Source organism: Nesoenas mayeri (genome assembly GCF_963082525.1).
Source record: "Nesoenas mayeri genome assembly, chromosome: 10".
Lineage (NCBI taxonomy): Eukaryota > Metazoa > Chordata > Aves > Columbiformes > Columbidae > Nesoenas > Nesoenas mayeri.
The window spans coordinates 24,138,721-24,159,512 of record NC_137560.1 but is presented as its reverse complement, the minus strand read 5'-3'; the positions used below and the strand labels follow the sequence as shown (position 1 = coordinate 24,159,512).

The 20,792-nt window shown below is 48.1% G+C and overlaps 2 protein-coding genes across 2 annotated transcripts; both read right to left on the bottom strand.

The window, feature by feature from the left end:
* Nucleotides 1-3,075: 3,075 nt before the first annotated feature.
* Nucleotides 3,076-15,833, bottom strand: IRAK2 (interleukin 1 receptor associated kinase 2; the record flags this gene model as incomplete). The annotated part of the gene is made up of 13 exons (XM_080350195.1): nt 3,076-3,456; nt 3,768-4,284; nt 4,450-4,650; nt 5,701-5,763; nt 6,044-6,239; nt 6,604-6,713; nt 7,432-7,546; nt 7,899-7,963; nt 8,405-8,599; nt 10,027-10,139; nt 11,618-11,791; nt 14,443-14,622; nt 15,695-15,833. 13 exons carry the CDS (start codon nt 15,831-15,833, stop codon nt 3,338-3,340), a joined length of 2,187 nt encoding a protein of 728 aa, XP_080206321.1. The 3' UTR covers nt 3,076-3,337.
* Nucleotides 15,834-17,974: 2,141 nt separating this feature from the next.
* On the bottom strand, nt 17,975-20,563 carry VHL (von Hippel-Lindau tumor suppressor). The gene is made up of 3 exons (XM_080350418.1): nt 20,342-20,563; nt 19,342-19,452; nt 17,975-18,972 (listed from the first exon to the last, which is right to left on the bottom strand). Exons 1-3 carry the CDS (start codon nt 20,538-20,540, stop codon nt 18,788-18,790), a joined length of 495 nt encoding a protein of 164 aa, XP_080206544.1. The 5' UTR covers nt 20,541-20,563; the 3' UTR covers nt 17,975-18,787.
* Between the last annotated feature and the right edge of the window lie 229 nt (nt 20,564-20,792).

Sequence of the window (20,792 nt, the reverse complement as noted above, 5' to 3'; positions counted from 1 at the left end):
GTGGATGAGCTTGTCTGCAGTGTGAATCGTTCTTATTGACTTAGCGATGCAGTCACGCTGTTTGCTTTTCTGCTGCTTTTTCCCTCTGAGCCTGTCAAACACCCTCACAAACACAACAGCTTTACGCAGACCGTGCTGCCGCTGCTTCCTCTGAATGATGTTCTGCTGTAGGAACCACGTCTCAAAATACTTCTTTGAGTTTTTCCGCTGCAGGTTCGGGTGGATCGCTGTGCTGTGGCTGGGCTGTCCCTCGCACTCGCTGTGCCGGGGTGACTGAAGGTGCAGTCCAGTCTTTCAGTTTAGGAAAATTTACCATTTGCTTTAAAAAATGGCAGCAACTATGTAAGAAATTGCATCAGGAAACGTGATTCATCAAGTGTTAGGAAATGCATTTCTTACACCTCTACCTGAAAGAACCCCACGGAACCAACACAACCTAGTAAATGGAGGAAAGCTGTTTATTTTGTAGCATGGATACTTCATTTTTATATACAAAAATGTTTTAGTGCAAAGGATAGTTAAAGTGCAGTCAATAGATACAGAAAAAATGCTAGTTTGTTACATAGCAATTAGTAACCTCAAAAAACTGTGTAATGTAGCTTTCTTCACACTCTATATATTTCAATGCCTTCTTAGTTTTGCTAGTAGACATGATGCTTCCATGTTTGTATTTATTCACATTATTAGAATTGAACATACAAGAAAACATAGAAAGTGTCAATAAATTGATGATTCTTACCATTAATCAACAATATAGGATGATATTCAGCCTCTAGGTTTGAGAAGCACCTTTGGGAGGTGCTAATCTCCAAACTAGTTTTACTTGCATAGTTCTTTAGTTGTATAACAATTATTTAAAAAATAATTCTGTGCTCTCATTATAATATTCATAGATTAAAAAAAATCAGAGGTGTTCTTCATTTATGACAGAGCTACAATGTCTTCAGGATAAAAGATACTATAGATTGTGCATCGAAACAACAGTAGATGTCAGTTATATCTCAGTAATCCTTGTAATTATTCATTTTAGGGTGACATTTTTCTCTAGGGATGCCTCAAAGGAAAAAAAAATCAGCTATTTAACAGTGAATGAAGACTGGATTAACATGTTTGTACTAATAATTCCTAATTATTGTGTGCAAAGAGACTTTGAGCTGCTTCCCTGCTAACACAAATTTACCTAATAGGGCAGACTGAGACGCATTTTTCTGTGCCATAAATCATGCAAAAGCAAGTTTGGTTTGGTTTTTTTAATCACAAAGGTATTAGTAATTGGTAATGTATAAATTTGCCAAGTCAAGATTAAACATACGTTCTACTGACTAGGCAAGATACGTAACAGAGTACCATATTGCAAGACTACAGTGTCTTATATATGTTACGTTATATGTTTCTGTAACTCTACAAAACCATGTATATCACCTCAGACTATTTAAAAACTAACATGGAACAAAGCAAAGAATAACAATTTGATTTTGTGACTAGAGGAGAACAAAACCTTTAAAGCATTTTTATGAAACAGAGCTGTGTCTAAATTATGTTTCTCAGTTTTAAAGACTTGTGTTCTCTGGGCTGTGTCTATGTGCATTTCTTTCTGGAGGGGACCCAAGGTATTTACCATGGATCTCCCAAAAATATACCCGTGGAAAACAATGAATATTAAATTTTCAACACCATGAAGTATCTCAATTAAAACTCATGTAGAATTAAGCAATTATTGAGCAACTTGAATATACTCAATGTTTGTGATGTCAGTACCAGTGTTTTCTTGGTTTGATTCTGGTAAAATAAACTCACTGACACTGACAAATATATAGACAGTATCCAAGGCACTTATAATTAAGAAATTTTACCAGGTTTTAGTGTAGAAATAAATTTGATAAATATACAGATGATTCTAATACTCAAGTCTTTAGTTAAAATACTTTTACTTGCTCATAAGAGTACCTGCGATAAACGAGATACTGTGCAAATATAGAAGATGTGAAGCTTTACTCAACCTTTGCATAAAGCTAGGAAAAAATATATCACTATACAATTCCAATGAAAATAATTGCATGTAAATTCATATTTAAAAAACATTCCCTGAATCCCTTGTGAATTCAGGCGTTTCTGTACAGCAGGGCCCATGTCCCTGCTGGGGAGGCAGCAGTCACCTGTCTGCGAGCTGAGCCACACGTTCTGCTGGTTCTTTTTGTTGATAATAAACCTGTATTTGCTTAGGCTGCAGGAGAATGCAATATGCTAACAGTATCACAAATAATAAATAGTCATAACAGTAACAATGACACTTGCTTAGAGGGGCTTTCACTTGATAATAAATATGCCGGCATACAAGTTTCTATTTTTGCTTTGAGGAGCGCTCACCGAGCGCGGCTCCGGGAACAGCTCCATTTGTTAGCTCACCTTTCACTGATTCTTTAACCCATTGCCAAAATAAATGTAATAAATTGGATTTCAAGTGACCTATGACAAAATTAAAGATATTTTAAATTAAAATCTTGTCTCTAATCCAAAATATACAACAGTTACCATGTAAAACACAATGAGAAACCTTAACAACATGTAAAGGACACTTAGAAAAAAATAACTTCCAAAAATACTCTTACAAAGAATTAAACACTGTCTTAGAGCTCTGACAGCAAAAGGTAAATGTTAGACTTCAAGGGATGTCATATGTACATGTGGAGGAGAGCAGCTCATAGAGTAAACTAATGTGGCTGAAATTCTTTCTTTCCAGCACGTTCAGTGCCATTCAAACTGAGGTTGAGTCATGCAGAACACATCTGAGAACTTCTATAAGAATCCCCCTTTCTGGTAGAGCCGTGGGTTGGACCAAGATTCAATGGGCTGGGATAGATTCATTTGAAAACTGAAACCTCCTCCGGGCTCTGGAGATTTCCGCCTGCTGGTGCACAATGGGAAACCACGAAGGGTGTTGCTCCTGGATCGCGGATCAGCGCTTGCCCTGTAACTGCTGGGACTATGGTTGTAAGAAGACATCCATTCCGTGTAAATGCTTTCTGAAATACACTGCAAAGGGATCAGAAATGATTTTGGCCATTGCTTGTGTTTGCCATAGCTTGTCACATTGCAGATGAAAAGGAAGAAGGCGTTTCTGTTCACAGGGCAGCACTGTGCTTTGGTCTGCTTTGGAACAGAGATTTTCTGTTTCTTCTCAGTGTCGTCACTTTTGCTTTCTTCAGTCAGGGGTAATGTTTCTGATCCAAATCTGCTACCTAACCTTACATGAAAGGCACACTTTTACCGTCTTTTAATGAAGAGAAAGTCCTTATTTCTTCTTCTGAGCTGGCCACTGCTAATAAATCCATCCAATTTATGATTCAAAAAGTTCAGAACTGTTTAATTTGTCTTCTTCATACAGCAAAATATTTTCCATGAGCTTCTTTTTTTTATCATTTATCTTTATTTTCCAAGATGTCTCTCTGGCTACTGCTGAAAAACAAAAAAGCCCAAATATTGAGAAAAAAAATCCATCTATTGTTGAAGGAACAGACAACTTTAAAATCAAAACCAGGCAAAACACAACAACAACAAAACCACAACAACAAACTTTAAAAATATGCTAGAAAACCAGAAAACATTTTCTAGGTTTATTGGTAAAATCATAACCAAGGAGAAAAGATTTACTGAAATGTGTTTAGAAGTAGGAAAAAGAACGTAAGCAACTCTGGAGAAGAGAGAGATTAGTCCCTGCTGTGCTTTTCAATGTTCTGGGTGTGCCCTGCAGGTTTGTCCAGACTTACCTTGTGAGGAGCACGAAGAGTCAAGCTGTGCGTCGGTTTGCTGCAAGGTGCTCTGTGCAGCAGCCGCCGCTGCCAAGACGTCCTCACGTTTGGCACATGCCGCGTTCCTTTCCTGGAGTCCGTGTGCAGGTTTCTCCTGCTTGATCCTGTAATCGGAGGCTGCCGTGTTTTCGGAGTTGTTACAGCTGCTGCCAGGTAGCTCATCTGTAGATCTGTCTGAAGGGTTCCAGATAAAGCTGGTTGACTCATCGGACTCACAGGGGACCCTGGACAGCTGTCCGCAGTCCGTGTGGGGCGCCGGGGCCCCCAGCAGCGCCGTGCGCGGGGCGGCACTGCTCGGCACCGCTGCCTGCGCGCTGGCCCCTCTGCTCTCCCCTGCAGAAGGCATGGCTGTGCTGACACTGGCTGTCTCGTCATCAGTTTCTTCTGGAGTGTTCATGGAGAAGCTAGAAATGCTGCTTCCACAGATGTAATGCTCTCTTAATTTATTTTCAGCCATTTCCATAATTTCAAGCACCTGTTTTTAACAACAAAATCTGTGAATGCAGAATAATTCCCATAGACCTGCTTACACATGTTCTCACACGTCGACACTCTCAAAAATAAGCAAGGCATGAAGGTTCTAGCTTTAGACCTTGCTGTCAAGAAGACTAAAGTCTTGCTCGTGTATTTAAAATATTACCTCTGCTATGCCTGAATTCTTCTTTCTCAGACAAAAACAGATGGCCGAGGCAAAATCAATAGCAACCTCCTCCAGCAAGTGTCCTGCGTTCCTGTCTAGATATTTAGAGCATATTTCCTTGGCAGCCAGCTTTTCAACACCTTTGACTTTGGAGTATGAGCTTTCTTTCGCTGTTTGAATTTCATCAGCAATCATATCTTTCTGTTCAAAGGAAGGAGATGCATTAGTGAATACAAAATTAACACAAACATTTATTTCTATCTGAATCCGTCAGAATATGAGTCTTGCCCTATATTTGTTATTATTGCTCCTTAATGGCTGTTTTATAGACCTAAAAGCTTTAAGAATCTGTATTCATGAAACTGACAGAAATGTTTGTCTTCAGAGGAGAGCAAAGGCCAAAGGTTTTCTCTGCATGTGTCGAACCTCAAATTCACTACAGCAGACCCAGCTCTTCAAAGCTTAGGCCCATTTATAAGAATTAAAAAATAAGCAGCACTGTATGTAGCAGCATTCTAGCACAGGACTTTTCAAACGTTTGTTAAATGCGTCAGAAACCTCAGATCCTTTATTTTCTGAACCCATTTGAACATTGCTGAATTGCCTGGAAATAGTAAGTGAGGGTACTGTTGTTTTCCCCTCAAAGGCTCACACGGGACAGCGCAGAAGGCGCACAGCCCGGCAGGAGCACCGCCAGGCTGCTGTGCCCAGCGTGGGGCTAAGGGCCTGGCAGCTCTGGTTCCCCGTGAGAGGAGCCTGTGTGGTTCTGATCACAGCTTGGGCAAATCGGCCAGGGTGGAAATTCCAGCCAGCTGCACAATACATACACGCCTGCTAAACAGGATGGTGAGCAAGTGCAGTTGCCGCCTGCCCAGGTTTCCCCATTCGGTTTGGCTCATAACACCTCCTTCTGGCACACAGAAACATGCAGCAGCATTTCAGCACAAAGCCTTCTCTCTCAAAGAAGCACGTGTTTAAACACCAGTTATTCTGGAGTATCTTCTAATAGAATCGGGCCAGCACTCATGAATGTAGTAGATAAAACAGGAATATATACTATTCTGCTTCTGTCTAAAGGCAGGTAGGCTATTGATGTTAATGGAACCAGGATATGGCTTCTAAACATCCCTTCCTCAGGATGTGTACAGCAGACTGCAAATACCAAACTGTATTTATATCAAATGAAAATTCATTTTATGACAGCAACTCCATTCACTTGTTTTGGTGTTCATTATTCCTGCTTTTTCTTACCAGATACATAGGGTGTCTTCCTTCGTCCAATGCCTTAATCCCTGTCAGTATCTCTGCTAAGACCTAGAAAGTATATTTGAAAGATAAATTTGTTCAGAATTAATTCCATTTTTTAAAATGTGTTTTGTAATGAAAGAGATGCTGAACTGCCAGGGCGTCTTGGAAGTATAGTGTTACTTCAGATAGCTTAACACCACCAGATCTAGGCAATCCTTGTGACACGTCAGATCTGCCTCCAGAGCCAGCTCTATATTTTATAGTTAGGTACAATTGCTCCTTACATCCAGTTTCCTGTGCAGAGGCACCAAAGACTGCAACAGCACATGGAGGAAAGGCAACGTACCACACCACAGCTGAATACATCAACTTTTGCTGTCAGCTGCCCATGTCTGACAAAATCTTCCGGCAGGTAGGTCAGAGAAGCCTGCAGGACTTTGGTTTTCATCACAGCACATTCTGATTTTTTATCAGCAGAATGCAATCGCAGACCTGAATGTCCAAGCTTTGGTGTAAAGTTTTCATCCAGCAAGATATTTGAGCTGTGATACAGAAAGACAAAAAACAACATTGGTCAAGTAATTACTTGAACTTGAGGTAAAGAATTACAGATTTACACCTTTAAAATTAAGTGCTGAAAGTTTCCAGCATTTGGCCTGCTGTGTGTGAATGAAAGGATAAAGACTGGTAGAATGGGAGAGGGGGAAGGACAAGCACTCAAAAAATGACTTTAAAAGAATACACTTCCATCATTTAGAGAAGAGAAAGGTTAAACATTAAAAAGGAAAACACCCCATAGAGCAAGAGACAGCAGAAAGATACTGCAAATGGATTTCAAAAGTGCGTAAACTTTCAGGCATTATTGTTAAAGAAATCCCGGAATTACCAGGTAACCAAACCCCTTACCTTTTGATATTCCCGTGAAGGATTCCAAAGTTATGTAAATACTCTACAGCTCGGATGAGACCTATGGAAATGCTCATTCGCATCTCCCAAGTCAGCGGAGCAGAGTCATCCTGCAAAGAAGGCATTTGATAAAATATAAAGCTGTAAGGCATTGGAAGTTTTGAAAACCAAAAACTTAGTTTTAGTCCCAATCCAAACTCCTCCTGACCTAAATGTAAAGTTTGGTCCAAGGCAGAAGCTGATGATTTCTAGGCCAAGGAAGGAACCTGTTCTTATATACTGTGCTGAACACTTTTCCTGCCAGGACACAGTGAGATATGGATCCAGCAAGGACCACGCTTGTCCACAGCACCACGTCCTGGCAATCACTGAGGCCTCACGCTGCGTTTGCTCATTGCTTTTCTGATGTTTCTCTGCCCTGCTATCTCCTCCACAAATGCTCTTTCAGTCGGCATCAGCATCTCAAACTGCTCCCTCTTGAGCCCTCGTAAATCTTCATAGCACATTATGCCAATGAATATGATGATGGATTCTACAGAAACATATTCCCAAGTCCCATTAAATATTACGAGTAGACACATTTTGCAGATTCCTTATTACTTTAAAAAACTAAGGGCTGCACAGCAGAAACTTCCTGTTGACTTGATCTGCTTTGCAGTAGGAAAACTGGAAGAGAGCTGCAGCCTTTCTGCTACTTGCAGTCAAGAGATTTGGGCACTTCTTTTTTTACTGTTTCTCAGAATTCAAAGAGATAAAGTTGCTTTTCATCCAGTAACAGGACAGGACTTGTAATCAGAGATAGATAATAGACCCAGATTATTTGCTTACTTGACACTGAAGTTTGTTTTGCAGGGATCCATTAGGTAGGTATGGATATATCAGACAGTGCAATCCAGTTTCTACTGAGAAACCCAGCAGCTGCAAAATGTTGACGTGACAGCACCTGCAGGCACAGATAACAAGGATTTGCAAATGGAAGAAGAGCAACACAGAAAAATACATTCCTGAGCTGGAATAAACTCCTCAACTGAAGGCACCTGAGCAGGACAGCAGGAGCAAGGAGAGGGGCACTGAGCAGGCAGGGCATTCAGAGCTCCAGCAGACGTGGCTTCCCCAGCTCCGGGACGGGCAGAGCGGCTGCGTGTGCTCAGCAGGGACCCGCAGCATCCAGTGGCACAGCCCGTCCCCAGCCCGCCCAGTGCCCAGCACACAGACACAGCCCTCCTGAACCGGACACACGGACAACGGCCCACGGGCAGGATACGCACAGGCTGCGTGGAAAGCCAGCCGCTTACCGAAAGCAAATCTGTACTTCTGTGTGAAAGAATCTCTGTGTGGAATTTGGGCTTGTGCATTCCATCTGAAAAATGAAAACATGCAACAGAATGTCAACAGTGATGATTAAGATGTTGCATTTATACAGATCCTTTAGTCTCTAGATGACAAGCAACTTTAGAAAATAAGCAAGTATCACTGATGGTAACTTTGCGTCAAAGGCAACAATTAGTTGAAAATTAGAACAAAAACCAGTGTAAAGATACCTCTGATCCAGTCATCACTGCAGGTAGCTACATTGCAAGCTACTCCATGGATATAGTTAATAAAACTACTCACATGAGTCCAGTCTCTCGGGTATGTGTTTGCTAAATCCAGGTGTACTCACTGTACACCTTTTCCTTTTTGCCTCTCCTCTTGTGTAGCCATTCTGGTTCCTTGCCCAGACAATAGTAAACAACTGCTGATGCTCAAGAGATACTAATAACATACCCCTCCAAAGAAAAGGAAAAGGTGCAGTACTTGCCTCTTTCAGTCTTTTGATGACATACACTGTGTTGTTCCTCTGACCCTTGTAGACATCCGCAAAAGTGCCCTCACAAATCCTGCTCTTGTCGCTGAAGCCGTTGGTGGCAGCGGTGACTTCCCCGTGGGTCCACAGGAGGCTCCCGCTGGGGAGATCCGTCCTTGTTTCCTGCTGAGGCGCAAAAGAGCTGCACGGCTACACATTTGTAGAAGAGACAAGTTTAGATGTCAGGAAAATTCATTTGCTCTTTCCTTCTTTCAGGTGGCATATTTTCTTTTCCATGATTTAAGCAATCACTGTGATTGTTGAAAGAAATTGCAAAAGGTACTGTGCAACCACTCATTAGGCTTTCCCTTTGTAATATCTGTCTTGATGAGTTTTGCTGATGTAAAGATTTTGCATAGTAAAAGAGATTTGAACACAGTCACCAATTTGCATTTCCACCTTTCCCAGGAAACAGACTCAATTTTGTTTAAAACTCCACATATTTATATGGAGCAATGACAGTTTAAGTTACAAAATACATTAATCTTTATGGCTTGGCTGTATAATAAGAAACAACTGGCTCAGAAAGTAGGGTCCCTCATGGTGTGTTTATGTTCTGGTAGGAACTTCACATCTACTTCTGAAGCATCTGGCATTGGTTGCACAATATTTTTTGCTTCCAGTGTGGCAAGTCCTAATGCCAACTGTTATTACAGCTCCACTGTAACCTGCTCATGCAGCTTTCACAACCTTAATGTGCTCCAGACTTGAGACAACAAAACAACTCCCTCGAAACTCTGAAACAACTGCATTCTTTGTGGCAATCTTCTCTTCTGGCTGGTACTCTTCAACCGTGTTATTTTGGAAGAGTTTAAAGTCTAAAAACACCATCTTTAAAACGAAACAAGACCTCTAACTAAATAAACAAAAGCAAACATGCTGGGGCAGCCCCGTGGTGAGAGCAGAGTGCACACATGGATCTGAGCAGGGCTCTGGGAACCCCAGGACGGATCTGGCCAGACGACCATCTCAGAGACAAGAGAGCAACAGGAGACTGTGCTGAAATGGTTGGGAGCAGGAGAAAACCTTGCCCAGTGCGATGGCTGAGCACTGGAACGGGCTCGGAGCAGCGACGGAACCTCCATCCTTGGAGATTGTAAACTGTCAGCTACACGGGACCCTGGGCCTGACGTAAATTCAACACCAGCCCAGTTTGGAGCAGACACCACATTTCAGGCATAAAATCAAACTAAAAGAAGTGTGCTATTCTGCCTGGGCAGCGGTGCATATTGCGCTGTCCTACCATCACACCAGAAACGGTACATCCTCTGTAAAACCTCTACAGGAAATTCCTTCTAAATGATTGCTGCTGTGGGCATGTTACCCATGCTGAGCTATGCAGTATGCAAGAGTGTTAATTTTTTCCCTCAGTGGTCCTTCACTGGCAAAGAAAGTGATGTAAATGGTAAGCAATCTAGCTGATGCATTAGTATTACATTCAGTCCAAACAAATTGTAATCAAGCCCCACTTTTTCACTAGATCTATATTTTATACAAGTAGAAGGATAAACTTGAATTGAAAAAAGCACAGAATCACATAAAGACAATTTTCATCACTGAATACTAAAGGGATTTACCTTCACACTTGATGAGACAGGAGGGTTTGACTGCAAGGATGTCAAAAGGTCTCTTGGGGGAGGTGGTGGAGAAGGGAGCGAATACAAGGCTCCTTCGGAAACAGCACCTGGAGCTGAAATAACAGCGTTGACAATACACACTATTTTTATAATCCCACGGCCTGTGACTAATTATGGAGGCCTGGGGTATTTTGTTGAATTTCCTAACCAGGGATAAACTGTGACGAGCTCTCAAGATGTGAAATCCTGTGTGAAGATGGGGAGCTACTTTCCCAGTTCCTCTTTGCAAGATGACTGCACGGATCTCCCCAGCCCTGCTGGGGACACAGGGCTGTCCTGGCTGGGGACACAGAGCTGTCCTGGTGTGAGGACACAGGGCTGTCCTGGCTGGGGACACAGGGCTGTCCTGGTGTGAGGACACAGGGCTGTCCTGGTGTGGGGACACAGAGCTGTCCTGGTGTGAGGACACAGAGCTGTCCTGGTGTGAGGACACAGGGCTGTCCTGGTGTGGGGACACAGAGCTGTCCTGGTGTGGGGACACAGGGCTGTCCTGGTGTGGGGACACAGGGCTGTCCTGGTGTGGGGACACAGGGCTGTCCTGGTGTGGGGACACAGAGCTGTCCTGGTGTGAGGACACAGAGCTGTCCTGGTGTGGGGACACAGAGCTGTCCTGGTGTGAGGACACAGAGCTGTCCTGGTGTGGGGACACAGAGCTGTCCTGGTGTGGGGACACAGGGCTGTCCTGGTGTGGGGACACAGGGCTGTCCTGGTGTGAGGACACAGGGCTGTCCTGGTGTGGGGACACAGAGCTGTCCTGGTGTGGGGACACAGGGCTGTCCTGGTGTGAGGACACAGAGCTGTCCTGGTGTGAGGACACAGGGCTGTCCTGGTGTGGGGACACAGAGCTGTCCTGGTGTGGGGACACAGGGCTGTCCTGGTGTGGGGACACAGGGCTGTCCTGGTGTGAGGACACAGGGCTGTCCTGGTGTGGGGACACAGAGCTGTCCTGGTGTGGGGACACAGAGCTGTCCTGGTGTGAGGACACAGGGCTGTCCTGGTGTGGGGACACAGAGCTGTCCTGGTGTGAGGACACAGAGCTGTCCTGGTGTGGGGACACAGAGCTGTCCTGGCTGGGGACACAGAGCTGTCCTGGTGTGGGGACACAGGGCTGTCCTGGTGTGAGGACACAGGGCTGTCCTGGTGTGAGGACACAGGGCTGTCCTGGTGTGGGGACACAGAGCTGTCCTGGCTGGGGACACAGAGCTGTCCTGGTGTGGGGACACAGAGCTGTCCTGGTGTGAGGACACAGAGCTGTCCTGGTGTGGGGACACAGAGCTGTCCTGGTGTGGGGACACAGAGCTGTCCTGGTGTGGGGACACAGAGCTGTCCTGGTGTGAGGACACAGGGCTGTCCTGGTGTGGGGACACAGGGCTGGGGCCACATTCTGCTGCTCAGATGCTCTCGTGGGGGTCCTGGGCTCAGCCCCCCGGCCCGGGCAGAGGGCTCTGCTGAAAGCCGATGAGGAGCAGTCTCGCCCATACGGTCCTTTCAATGACAAAGCAAATTCAGAACCTCTCGCTTTCCTTCCTACCTGCGGGTGACACTCCGGGATGTGAAGAGTCTGGTGACGGCATCACGCTTCTCTCTTTTTCTCTCTCTCTCGGTTTGTTTTCTGGGGCAGGTACAGGTGTGTTCTCCTGCTTAGGCGGTGCTACCAGCTCTTCTTTCTCAGAGCTGCTGACGGTGATGTTACAAGCTGATGTCCCTTCAGAGGAAAGAAAGAGAAAAGTTACCAGGGAAAACAGAGTCCGACTCTGATCAGTTATCAGGAAACAGTCCCAGCCAGGAAAACAGACTGTACATTAACACGAACATTAAAATGAACACCCAAGCAATTTATTGTTAAATTGCCTGAACATTATTGGTATTTAAATTCAGACCACATCAATGACATTAACTACTATTAAAAATGAGTGTCACCTATGAATGCAGGTTTGAATGAAAATAGGTCTTCAAACTGAAACTCAGAAAAATCACATATGTTTCTTCATTACTGTCAGGATTCTATAAAATCCCAAATTGTATAGGTTTTAAAATTAGCTATTGAACGGTCTGCAGGACTTCAGGCAAAACTGATGGTCCCTCTGTTCTGCAGTTCTTTCCCCCTGTACATTAACCTTGAAGTCTCTCAAATTTGAATCACTTCCCTCTTTTGACCTATTTTTCAGGGTTTTTCATGAATTTTGCAACTTCCTGCACATCAAACAGGTCACCACTGAAGCTGAAGAACTCACATAAGCAAAAAAAGATGATTATGGACATGCAGAAGTGGGACTAGAGTAATACGAGAATTGATGAAGGGAGGCAGAACTCTCCTGGGAGTGACCTGCCAGCAGAACATCTGCCCGTGTGTGCGGCTGATGCCCTCACATCAGAACCAACAGAACGGTGCTGATGGAAGGACCACTTCGTTTTCTGAGGCGCCCAACAGAACAAGCAATGGATTATCTGCATCTGCCCAAGAGGAATCACCAGAGTAAGTATCTTAGATATAGATAAAAAAGCAGAAATTGAGGGTAAAGACTTCTAAGATTTGTCTAAACCTGAAAAGATCCTTCTAGAAATCACTTCTGCTTGTGAGTGAGTGAGCACACAGTGGAATGCCCGTGTTGGGTTAATTCCAGAAAAATCAAACTGCTTCCACATGGCAGAACAACAAAATAACCCACGCTTCTGCCACTTCCATGAACACGAAGGTTTGATGTGGACCTCCATACAAAAGACAACTGTAAGAAGGTTTTTAGAAAGATCATTTCATGGTAGTTTTGCAAATTATTGCATTTGAATTGATCTGGGACAAAAGTAGATATTGACCATCCAGAAACATGACTAAAAGTGAAGTTCAAAAAGTCTCAAAGGTGTTTTTGAGATAGCTGAAAACAAAAAGGTAACTCACAGAAGCCCGAGGCCAGTGCGCAGTCTCCACCTGTGCCGAACCGGCTGCGTGTTGCACAAGCTACAGCGGTATTTGCATTCCATTTAAAACCAGTCATACAAACAGAAGGATGATTAATTTTTCTGTGCAGTGCTGTTTGTCTCCGCTGTATATTTATTTTTAATGACAGTGTTGCTGGAGGCTGCTCTTGGATTGGAAGCCCGGTTCTTTGCATTTTACGTAATCAGGGAGACAAACCTTACTTGGTTCTTGTGTAAGAATGTTGTGTGGGGCTTTCAAATTCTGCCTCTGAGGATCAGACCCAGAGCCGTGTTGGGTGACCAGAGACCAGCCCTGGGGCTTCCGGGGGCTCGTCTGAGGCCCCGCGCGGTGCTGTGCCTGTGCTGGGCCAGCAACGGCTCTGAGATCACTGCAGGGCGTCTCTTGGTGTGATTCACCACCGCAACGGGCTGAACTAATTCAGCCTGAAATCTGCTCACGGTCTGGGAAGAGAAGAGAAAAGCCCCTGCCTTGGGGTGAAAGCAACAGCATTTCAGTTGTTTAACAAGCGATTTTTCTAAGCTCTTTGAACTCAGCTTTTGTGAAAATGTCAGAATTAACCCACGTGGAAAGAAGAAGCATCACACCTAACTGAACAAACCGGCCTTTTCCATGACAGACAGAAATTACAGGGAAAGTTGTTGCTGCTATTGTGGAGCAGCAGAAACATTCAGTAATTTTTCTATCTCAGTTCTTGTGTTTCTCAGAAGGAGAATGTGGGGGTTTTTTAATGAAATCATGATGTATAAAGTGGGATTACAGAAATGTCAATGGATTCTGTAAAGGAATACACGGTAATAAGCAGCTGTAAACAAAGGTGGGTCCCAGAGCGCGCTCTGCCAGGGAGAGAACGCAAGGGCTGGAACTGATGGGAGTTAAGGTGTGGTAGGTTACACTGAGAACACCCAAAAACTGGGACCAGCTGTGTCCAACACCCAACAGGCACAGAGCAAACTGGGATGAGCTGTGTCTGACACCCAACAGGCCCTGAGACTGAAGTAAGCGTTGGACCACTGCCGTACAAATGGAAACAGACTTGAGTTCACTTTCCTGTCGCTTTGTTTGCTTTGCTGAGGAACGAGGAGTGAGAATTGTTACAGTCTCCGAAGCTGAGCGCCGAGAGTTAACTCAGTCACAAAGTGGATCTGCTGAATCAAAAGGCTGCACAGGGGTGATGCCAAAATGGGCAAAACTGATTGCAGGCTTTTCTACTCTGAGTTTGTTGAAATTAGAGTATCAAGACAAAATTTCACGGAAAAACAAGAGGGACCAGCGATTCCTCCTCTATGTCACCTCTTCGATCCCACCACAGATTTTATGTGACAGAGTAGGAAATAAGAATCAGTGGAGGAAGGTTGGACCCGGGCCCTGGGCTGGCAGCAGAGCCCCGGGCCGGCGCTGCGGGCAGCGCAGGTACTCACAGTCCAGGATGACCTGGGCCGCGCAGTAGAGCTGCAGCCCCTGCAGCAGGTCCAGCAGCTGCGGCACCGTCGCCAGCCTCACTCCCCACCACCACATCAGCTCCCGCGTGATGCTGATCCCCGTCTTCTCCAGGCACTTGATTTTCCGTAGCTCTGTTTGATCAGTTATCACGTAGGAGGCTGGTGGGAGACAACCGATATTTCTGTTTACGGACCACAAAACCAAACAAGGGCAAGCAGGGCAAGCTAAGGCACGGGCACACTTTGCTTTCTAGCTTGCACACTTTCAAAAGGAAGGATCACAATCAACCAGCTATGTGGACACGAAGAAGATTCAGCTCTTAAAGTAAGATATTCCTTTTCTTCCTTTGACTATTCTGGAACAAATGTTGTTATATCAGAGACTCAGAAAGAAAACCCAGTCACACTTTTCAGCTTATTTTCCCCATAATCTTCCCTCGCCTTAATAGTTTGTACCAAAATAAATTCAGAATAAATTCCTGGTGCCATTCTCCCAAAATAGGCAACAAAGTCAGTAGTGAGGCTGCGCTCCTGTCTGCTTTGCTAAATACCAATGTTATGGTGAGGCAAACAGTAACTGAGTCACCTGGGTGTTATTTACAGCCAGATAAACCTGTGGGTGAAACATGGCTATTTTTAAGAGCGGGAGATACAGTGTTAAAGCTGACCCCATGATTTGTCCCGACTCCTGCGTGCGATCCAGGTTAGAATTGTTTGGATGGGAATGCAGAAAAAAAAGAATAAAAATCTCAGGGAGTACATTTTCTGGGCCAGGACAGAGGAAAACGGGCAGTAGGTATGACGGAATACACACGGAGGAAAGAAAAAGTAGAACATCTAAGCAGCCGTGAGGAATGCTGTGAAACAGGCGAGCGGGCAGCAGAGGACGAAGCGCAAACCGAGGAGAGCACGAAAGCTGTGGAGAGCGAGGGGAGGCAGCCGGAGCGCCCCGGGAACGCAGAACCCGCAATTCCAGCTGCTCATCAGCGGTTCCGCTCCGTCCCAAACCACGGCCACGCCGGACTCCCTGTCTGGAGAAGGGCCCTGCTGAGCGCCGCGGGACGGCTCGGCCAGAGGCCCTGCCCGGGATGGCCGCGTACCTTGGCTGAACCTCGTCCGAAACTCACCCAAACTTCACCTGAACCTTGTGCCCCTTGCCCGCCTGTCCTGGCCACACTGCCACCGTGTGCCCCATCGCCACCCACCGCCCCGGGGAGCGCCGGCCCCTCACCAAACCGCATCCAGTCGTAGTCGCTGAGGCAGTCCATCTTGCGGCAGAAATCCTCCAGCACCCAGGCCGGCATGCTGTGCACGTACAGCGCCGGGGCCGAGGCCCCGCGAGGGGCCAGGGGCGGCCGCTGCAGGGTCATGGCCTCGCAGTCCCGCTCCGGAGCGCCCGTTGTCCCTGCCGCGGCCATCAGCAGCGGCCACGCATGGTGCCCGCCGAGGGCCGCGCTGCGGCTGCAGGCAGTGACGCTCGGCAGGCTCTGCCTCCTCCGCTCTCTGTGCTGGGCTGATTTTCTCCTAAAGCTTCCTCTTCTCAGAGGGGCCGGCCTTGGCAGCCCGTCCCCACCCCGGCCCGCTCGCCGCCGTCCTGCGGAAGGAGCCCCGCGGTTCTTGGCAGGGTCAGACCGCACTCCGCTCTTCCTGCTCCGCCTGACGTCAAGCCCCAAATGCAAATCAGATTTTCCTCGCCATGAGCACCTATTGCTCCAGCCGGGTTGCCACATCACAAGTGTCACACGATGGAGGTGAAAGGTGCTTTTCCTGCATGTTACGCACAGCTGGTATTCCCAGCAGGCTGTGCAACAGCTGCTTCCAGACAAGGCCAGATGTGTGTGGGTCAGCGCGGTGCCGGCAAAGCCAGCGGTGCCAGCAGAGCCAGCGGTGCCCGCAGTGCCAGAGGTGCTGGCAGAGCCAGAGGTGCCCACGCAGCTGCAACTTTGTTCACGCCATGGCTACAGATCCCCCCAAAAGCCACCAATATGCTCCCCGCCGCACCGGGCACAGCACAGCTGGGGATCGAGAATGTTTCAGAAGCGAATTTCTGCAGAACTTGTTATTTCTCTGGTGTTTTTCACCGTGGGCTGTGAGCAGCCCCTTTCGGCAGCTGTGCCGAGCCAGCCTGAGCTGGGGCCTGACCGCCCAGCTCCTGTGCTCCCGGGCGCCAAACCAGACAGCGCTGACAATCACCCGGATTTGTAGTGACGTGTCACAAGTAAGTGCCACTTTCCCTCGTTACTGGCCTGAGTAACTCGGAGGAGGCTCCATTTCCCAGTGGCCACGTCTTGGAACCAGCGCAGGCTTTCTCTCTTCTTGCATTCTGACCCCAGGGAGCACTCCGGAAGAAATACACTTCCCTGCACATTGAGCGTTGCTGCAGAGGTTACCCATCTGTAACACACAGTTTTGTTGCTCATTTTTAACATATTTTGTCAATACAAGTTGTTTCATGATCCAAAATTCAAAGTATAGTTTTTATGCACCTGCTATAACAATTCTAAGCAAACGGGCTTTTATGGCCCTTACCTCCTGACATCTGCCAGCGCCTCGCACTCTGAGTAAAGACTCAAGACGCGGGTTTGGCTGAGGAATGGACCAAATAATATGAGAAATATCATGAGCTATTGCATTCCAATGAGAAACAATATGTAATCAAATTGGTTTTATGCCAGAATGCCTCTAAGTATAATACAAAAAATAAGATACCCAGCTGGGCTGATGTTACTGCTGAGCTAGGCCAGGGGGGGTCTGCTGGGCATTTGGCAATTTGATTCCCGAGCCAAGTGAAGGTGTTACGGAACACGCTGACAAACACTGCCGCCTTGGCTACAAGATAACACAGAACCAGCAAGGCCTGTAGCGGTTCTGTCAGGCTGCGGCAAGAGCATCAGGTGCGACTCAGTGGTCTGCAAAGACAAACCCTTGTCACCTGTTTGTGAGATGTGTTTCGGAGCGCTTCTCATCTTGCAGAGGAAGTTGCTAAGTTTTTAAACCTGATGTATGGAAAGAAAAAAAAAGGTATTTCATGATTTGTCAGCAGGAAAATCAACACTTAGATGTCAGACCTAAAATTAGTGAAGTAGTTACAGAATTCGTATCACAAGCAAATGTATCCACATTGCAAGAAAACATCTGTGGGAGGAAGAGGAGGCAGCTGTGCGAACAGGGTCTACACCACACTTTCTGTTCCGCCCCTTCCTCTCCCAGACTTCTTGCATAACTTTGGAAAACTCGACTTCATCTGCCAAATGGAAGCAGAATTTTCTTTGTTATCTAGCGAATGAACAGAAAGCATCCACAACTGACTGCTGTCCGACGGGAGCTGCTCCAGCCCAGGATTTCAGGTGCCTTGGAATTCAGTGGATGGAACTACAAGTTAAGCAAAGACAGGATACTCCTATGAGTGAGGAAACCACGAGGCAGTTTCCGTGTCTGGTTTTGGCAAGTCACGGATACGCAAGCATGCTGTTCTGTCTGCTCACGTTCGGGAATGCCAGAACTGATCCACTAGCAGTGACCAACACGGCACTAGAAAAGTACCTGCTACTGATCTACAGCTCTCGGGAGCGTTGCAGGAACGCGGGCACAGTTGTCTGCAGTTACCTGACACAATTAGAGTCAAAACATTACCATGGATTCACATTTTTATTACAAAGATCAATTCATACACTTCAAATATGTAAGAAAAACAAGTCCACAAAAAGGAGAGACATTTCATACTTACAGAATGCATTGAAATTCTCAGTTTCACACTGTGTTTCTCAGAATGTGTAACTGGGAAGAAATGTAGGCTACAGAAATCACCTGCTAAACAGTGAACAGCCCCCTTCATGATTCACAGGCAAATCTAGGCTAAGTGTCAGAGAGGGAAATTGCATCAAAACCAAATTATTCAAGCAAAACTGGTGTTGGTCTGCCACTTACAATCGTTACAGTCTGGATTCAATTGATTCTTGGTGTAATTTACTTTCTAATAAAAGAAAGTTCATCTGTAGGCACATTCTCCACAGAGATGACCTGTGTCCCTATGCCGTGTTCTGAGATAGCCCACATAAAGCATCACTGAGCTGCGCTTACACAAGGGCTCCAGCGCCACCAGTTCGCAGCGTGTCGAGGAACAGAACGGAGCCATCGGAGCCCGGAGTGCGTCTGTGCAGGCTCCGGGATCTCACTGAGCAGCACAGAAAGCTTTCTACAGTTTAACGGGGTTTATGTTTCAGAACTTAAAACACAGGCAGGGGTTCCTGGCATGTTTCATGGTGACTGTCCCTGCTCAAACCCAGTGATTTGCTATTTAAAGAGCCTGGAGTGAGGAATCATGTTATTCCAGAATTCCGTTCCTCAGTGTTTCACTTCTCTCCAGAGACAGCCGCTCAAGATCCTTCCTAATGTCAGGATGATCTTCGAGCTCTTCGTATAAGGATCGAACAATGTCCAGTTTCCTGTAGTCCACCGGTTTGACCAGGCTGCGCACGACCTGCAGACACCTCTCCTTCAGGGTGAACACTGCGGTTAAACACAAACGCACCTCGTTACCAGCTGCCTCCAGCACAGCCGCTGCTTCCCCAAGCACACAAACGCCAAACAGGACACGCAGCACGTTATTCACAACACTCTGCACTCACTAGAAAAAGAACTTTGTTTCCCGTTGTGATGCACCCTACAAAACCCATCAGAGGCATCTTTACACGAGAGAGCTGTCAATAGCTCTGACCAACCTGTGCAATGACACGGTTCTCACTAGAAACACTCAGCAGCGCTGACTATTTTGGAGGCAGATTTGATTATCTGAGTACTTGATTCCTCACCAGGCCCTTACACCAAAGTCCAAAGAGACCAAGCACAACCTGCCCAGTTCCCCGCGGTCCCGCTCACCTGGCAGCGTGATGTCTGCCGTGCTCACGTTGGGAGCCGCCACAAACAGCTCCTGCTTGTTGACCAGGAGCCTGTCGTTGGTCCCCGCGTCCCGGAACAGCCACAGGTGACCTGCAGAGAAGGGGACACGCCGCAGTTACCCTGCGGGTTGACCCGCGGCATTGGGGCACCCGTGAGGAACCGAGCGGCTCTTCAGCAGCCACGATCACCAAGGGATGCCGCCCCGCGGCGCAGAGGGCAGCGGGCACCTCCGGAGCCATCGGCCCGGTACCGAGCACAGGCCGCTCCCGGGCGGTCCCCGCCGAGCGGTACAGCCGGTACCGAGCACAGGCCGCTCCCGGGCGGTCCCCGCCGAGCGGTACAGCCGGTACCGAGCACAGGCCGCTCCCGGGCGGTCCCCGCCGAGCGGTACAGCCGGTACCGAGCACAGGCCGCTCCCGGGCAGTCCCCGCCGAGCGGTACAGCCGGTACCGAGCACAGGCCGCTCCCGGGCGGTCCCCGCTGAGCGGTACAGCCGGTACCGAGCACAGGCCGCTCCCGGGCAGTCCCCGCCGAGCGGTACAGCCGGTACCGAGCACAGGCCGCTCCCGGGCGGTCCCCGCTGAGCGGTACAGCCGGTACCGAGCACAGGCCGCTCCCGGGCGGTCCCCGCCGAGCGGTACAGCCGGTACCGAGCACAGGCCGCTCCCGGGCGGTCCCCGCTCAGCGGTACAGCCGGTACCGAGCACAGGCCGCTCCCGGGCAGTCCCCGCTCAGCGGTACAGCCGGTACCGAGCACAGGCCGCTCCCGGGCGGTCCCCGCTCAGCGGTACAGCCGGTACCGGAGCACAGGCCGCTCCCGGGCAGTCCCCGCCGCTGCCGGGGCTGCAGGCCCGCGCCCCCACGGGCAGCGTCTCACGGCCCGGCGGGCAGGCCCGGGCAGGCCCCGCTCACTCGGCCGGCACCCCGGGCAGCCGGCACCCCCGGCAGCCGCCGCCCCGCCCGCCGCGGCCGCACCCACCCCGGTAGCTGTGCATGAAGCGCCCGGTGCGCGGCTGCAGCACCGGGTAGGAGCACGGCTTGCCCTCGAAGTCCACCCAGACGGGGAGGACGGAGCGGGGGCTGCGGTTGTTGAAGACGACCCGGGACTGCTCCCGCGAGTGCACGGAGCGCAGGCAGGGCCCGCCGGCCCCCTCCGGGCCCGGCCCCGGCGGCGCCATCCCCGGCCGCTCCCGGTGGCGCAGCCGCGCGCATGCGCCAGGGGGCGGCACCTCACGGGGGGCGGAGCCTGCGCCGGTGCCCCGCCCCTGGCGCACGCGCGGTGCGTGCGGGCGCGCTCTGCCCGGCAGCCGCTCCGGCCCGGCGGGCGGGAGAAAATACGCCGAAATGCTCTCTAGAGGGTCTTACGGTGTTACTGTGCCTGGCTTTCCTTTAAAACGAAATGTCACGAACACCACGGAGGCATTAATGCA

What these genes read in the sequence shown, in the direction of transcription:
- VHL (XM_080350418.1), bottom strand. Translation starts at nt 20,540, where the DNA reads ATGGCGCCGCCGGGGCCGGGCCCGGAGGGGGCCGGCGGGCCCTGCCTG. An exon ending in CTTCATGCACAGCTACCGGG is followed by an intron (nt 19,453 to 20,341) that starts GTGGGTGCGGCC and finishes CCTTCTCTGCAG; the next exon opens with GTCACCTGTGGCTGTTCCGG. An exon ending in GGCAGACATCACGCTGCCAG is followed by an intron (nt 18,973 to 19,341) that starts GTGAGCGGGACC and finishes GTTTAACCGCAG; the next exon opens with TGTTCACCCTGAAGGAGAGG.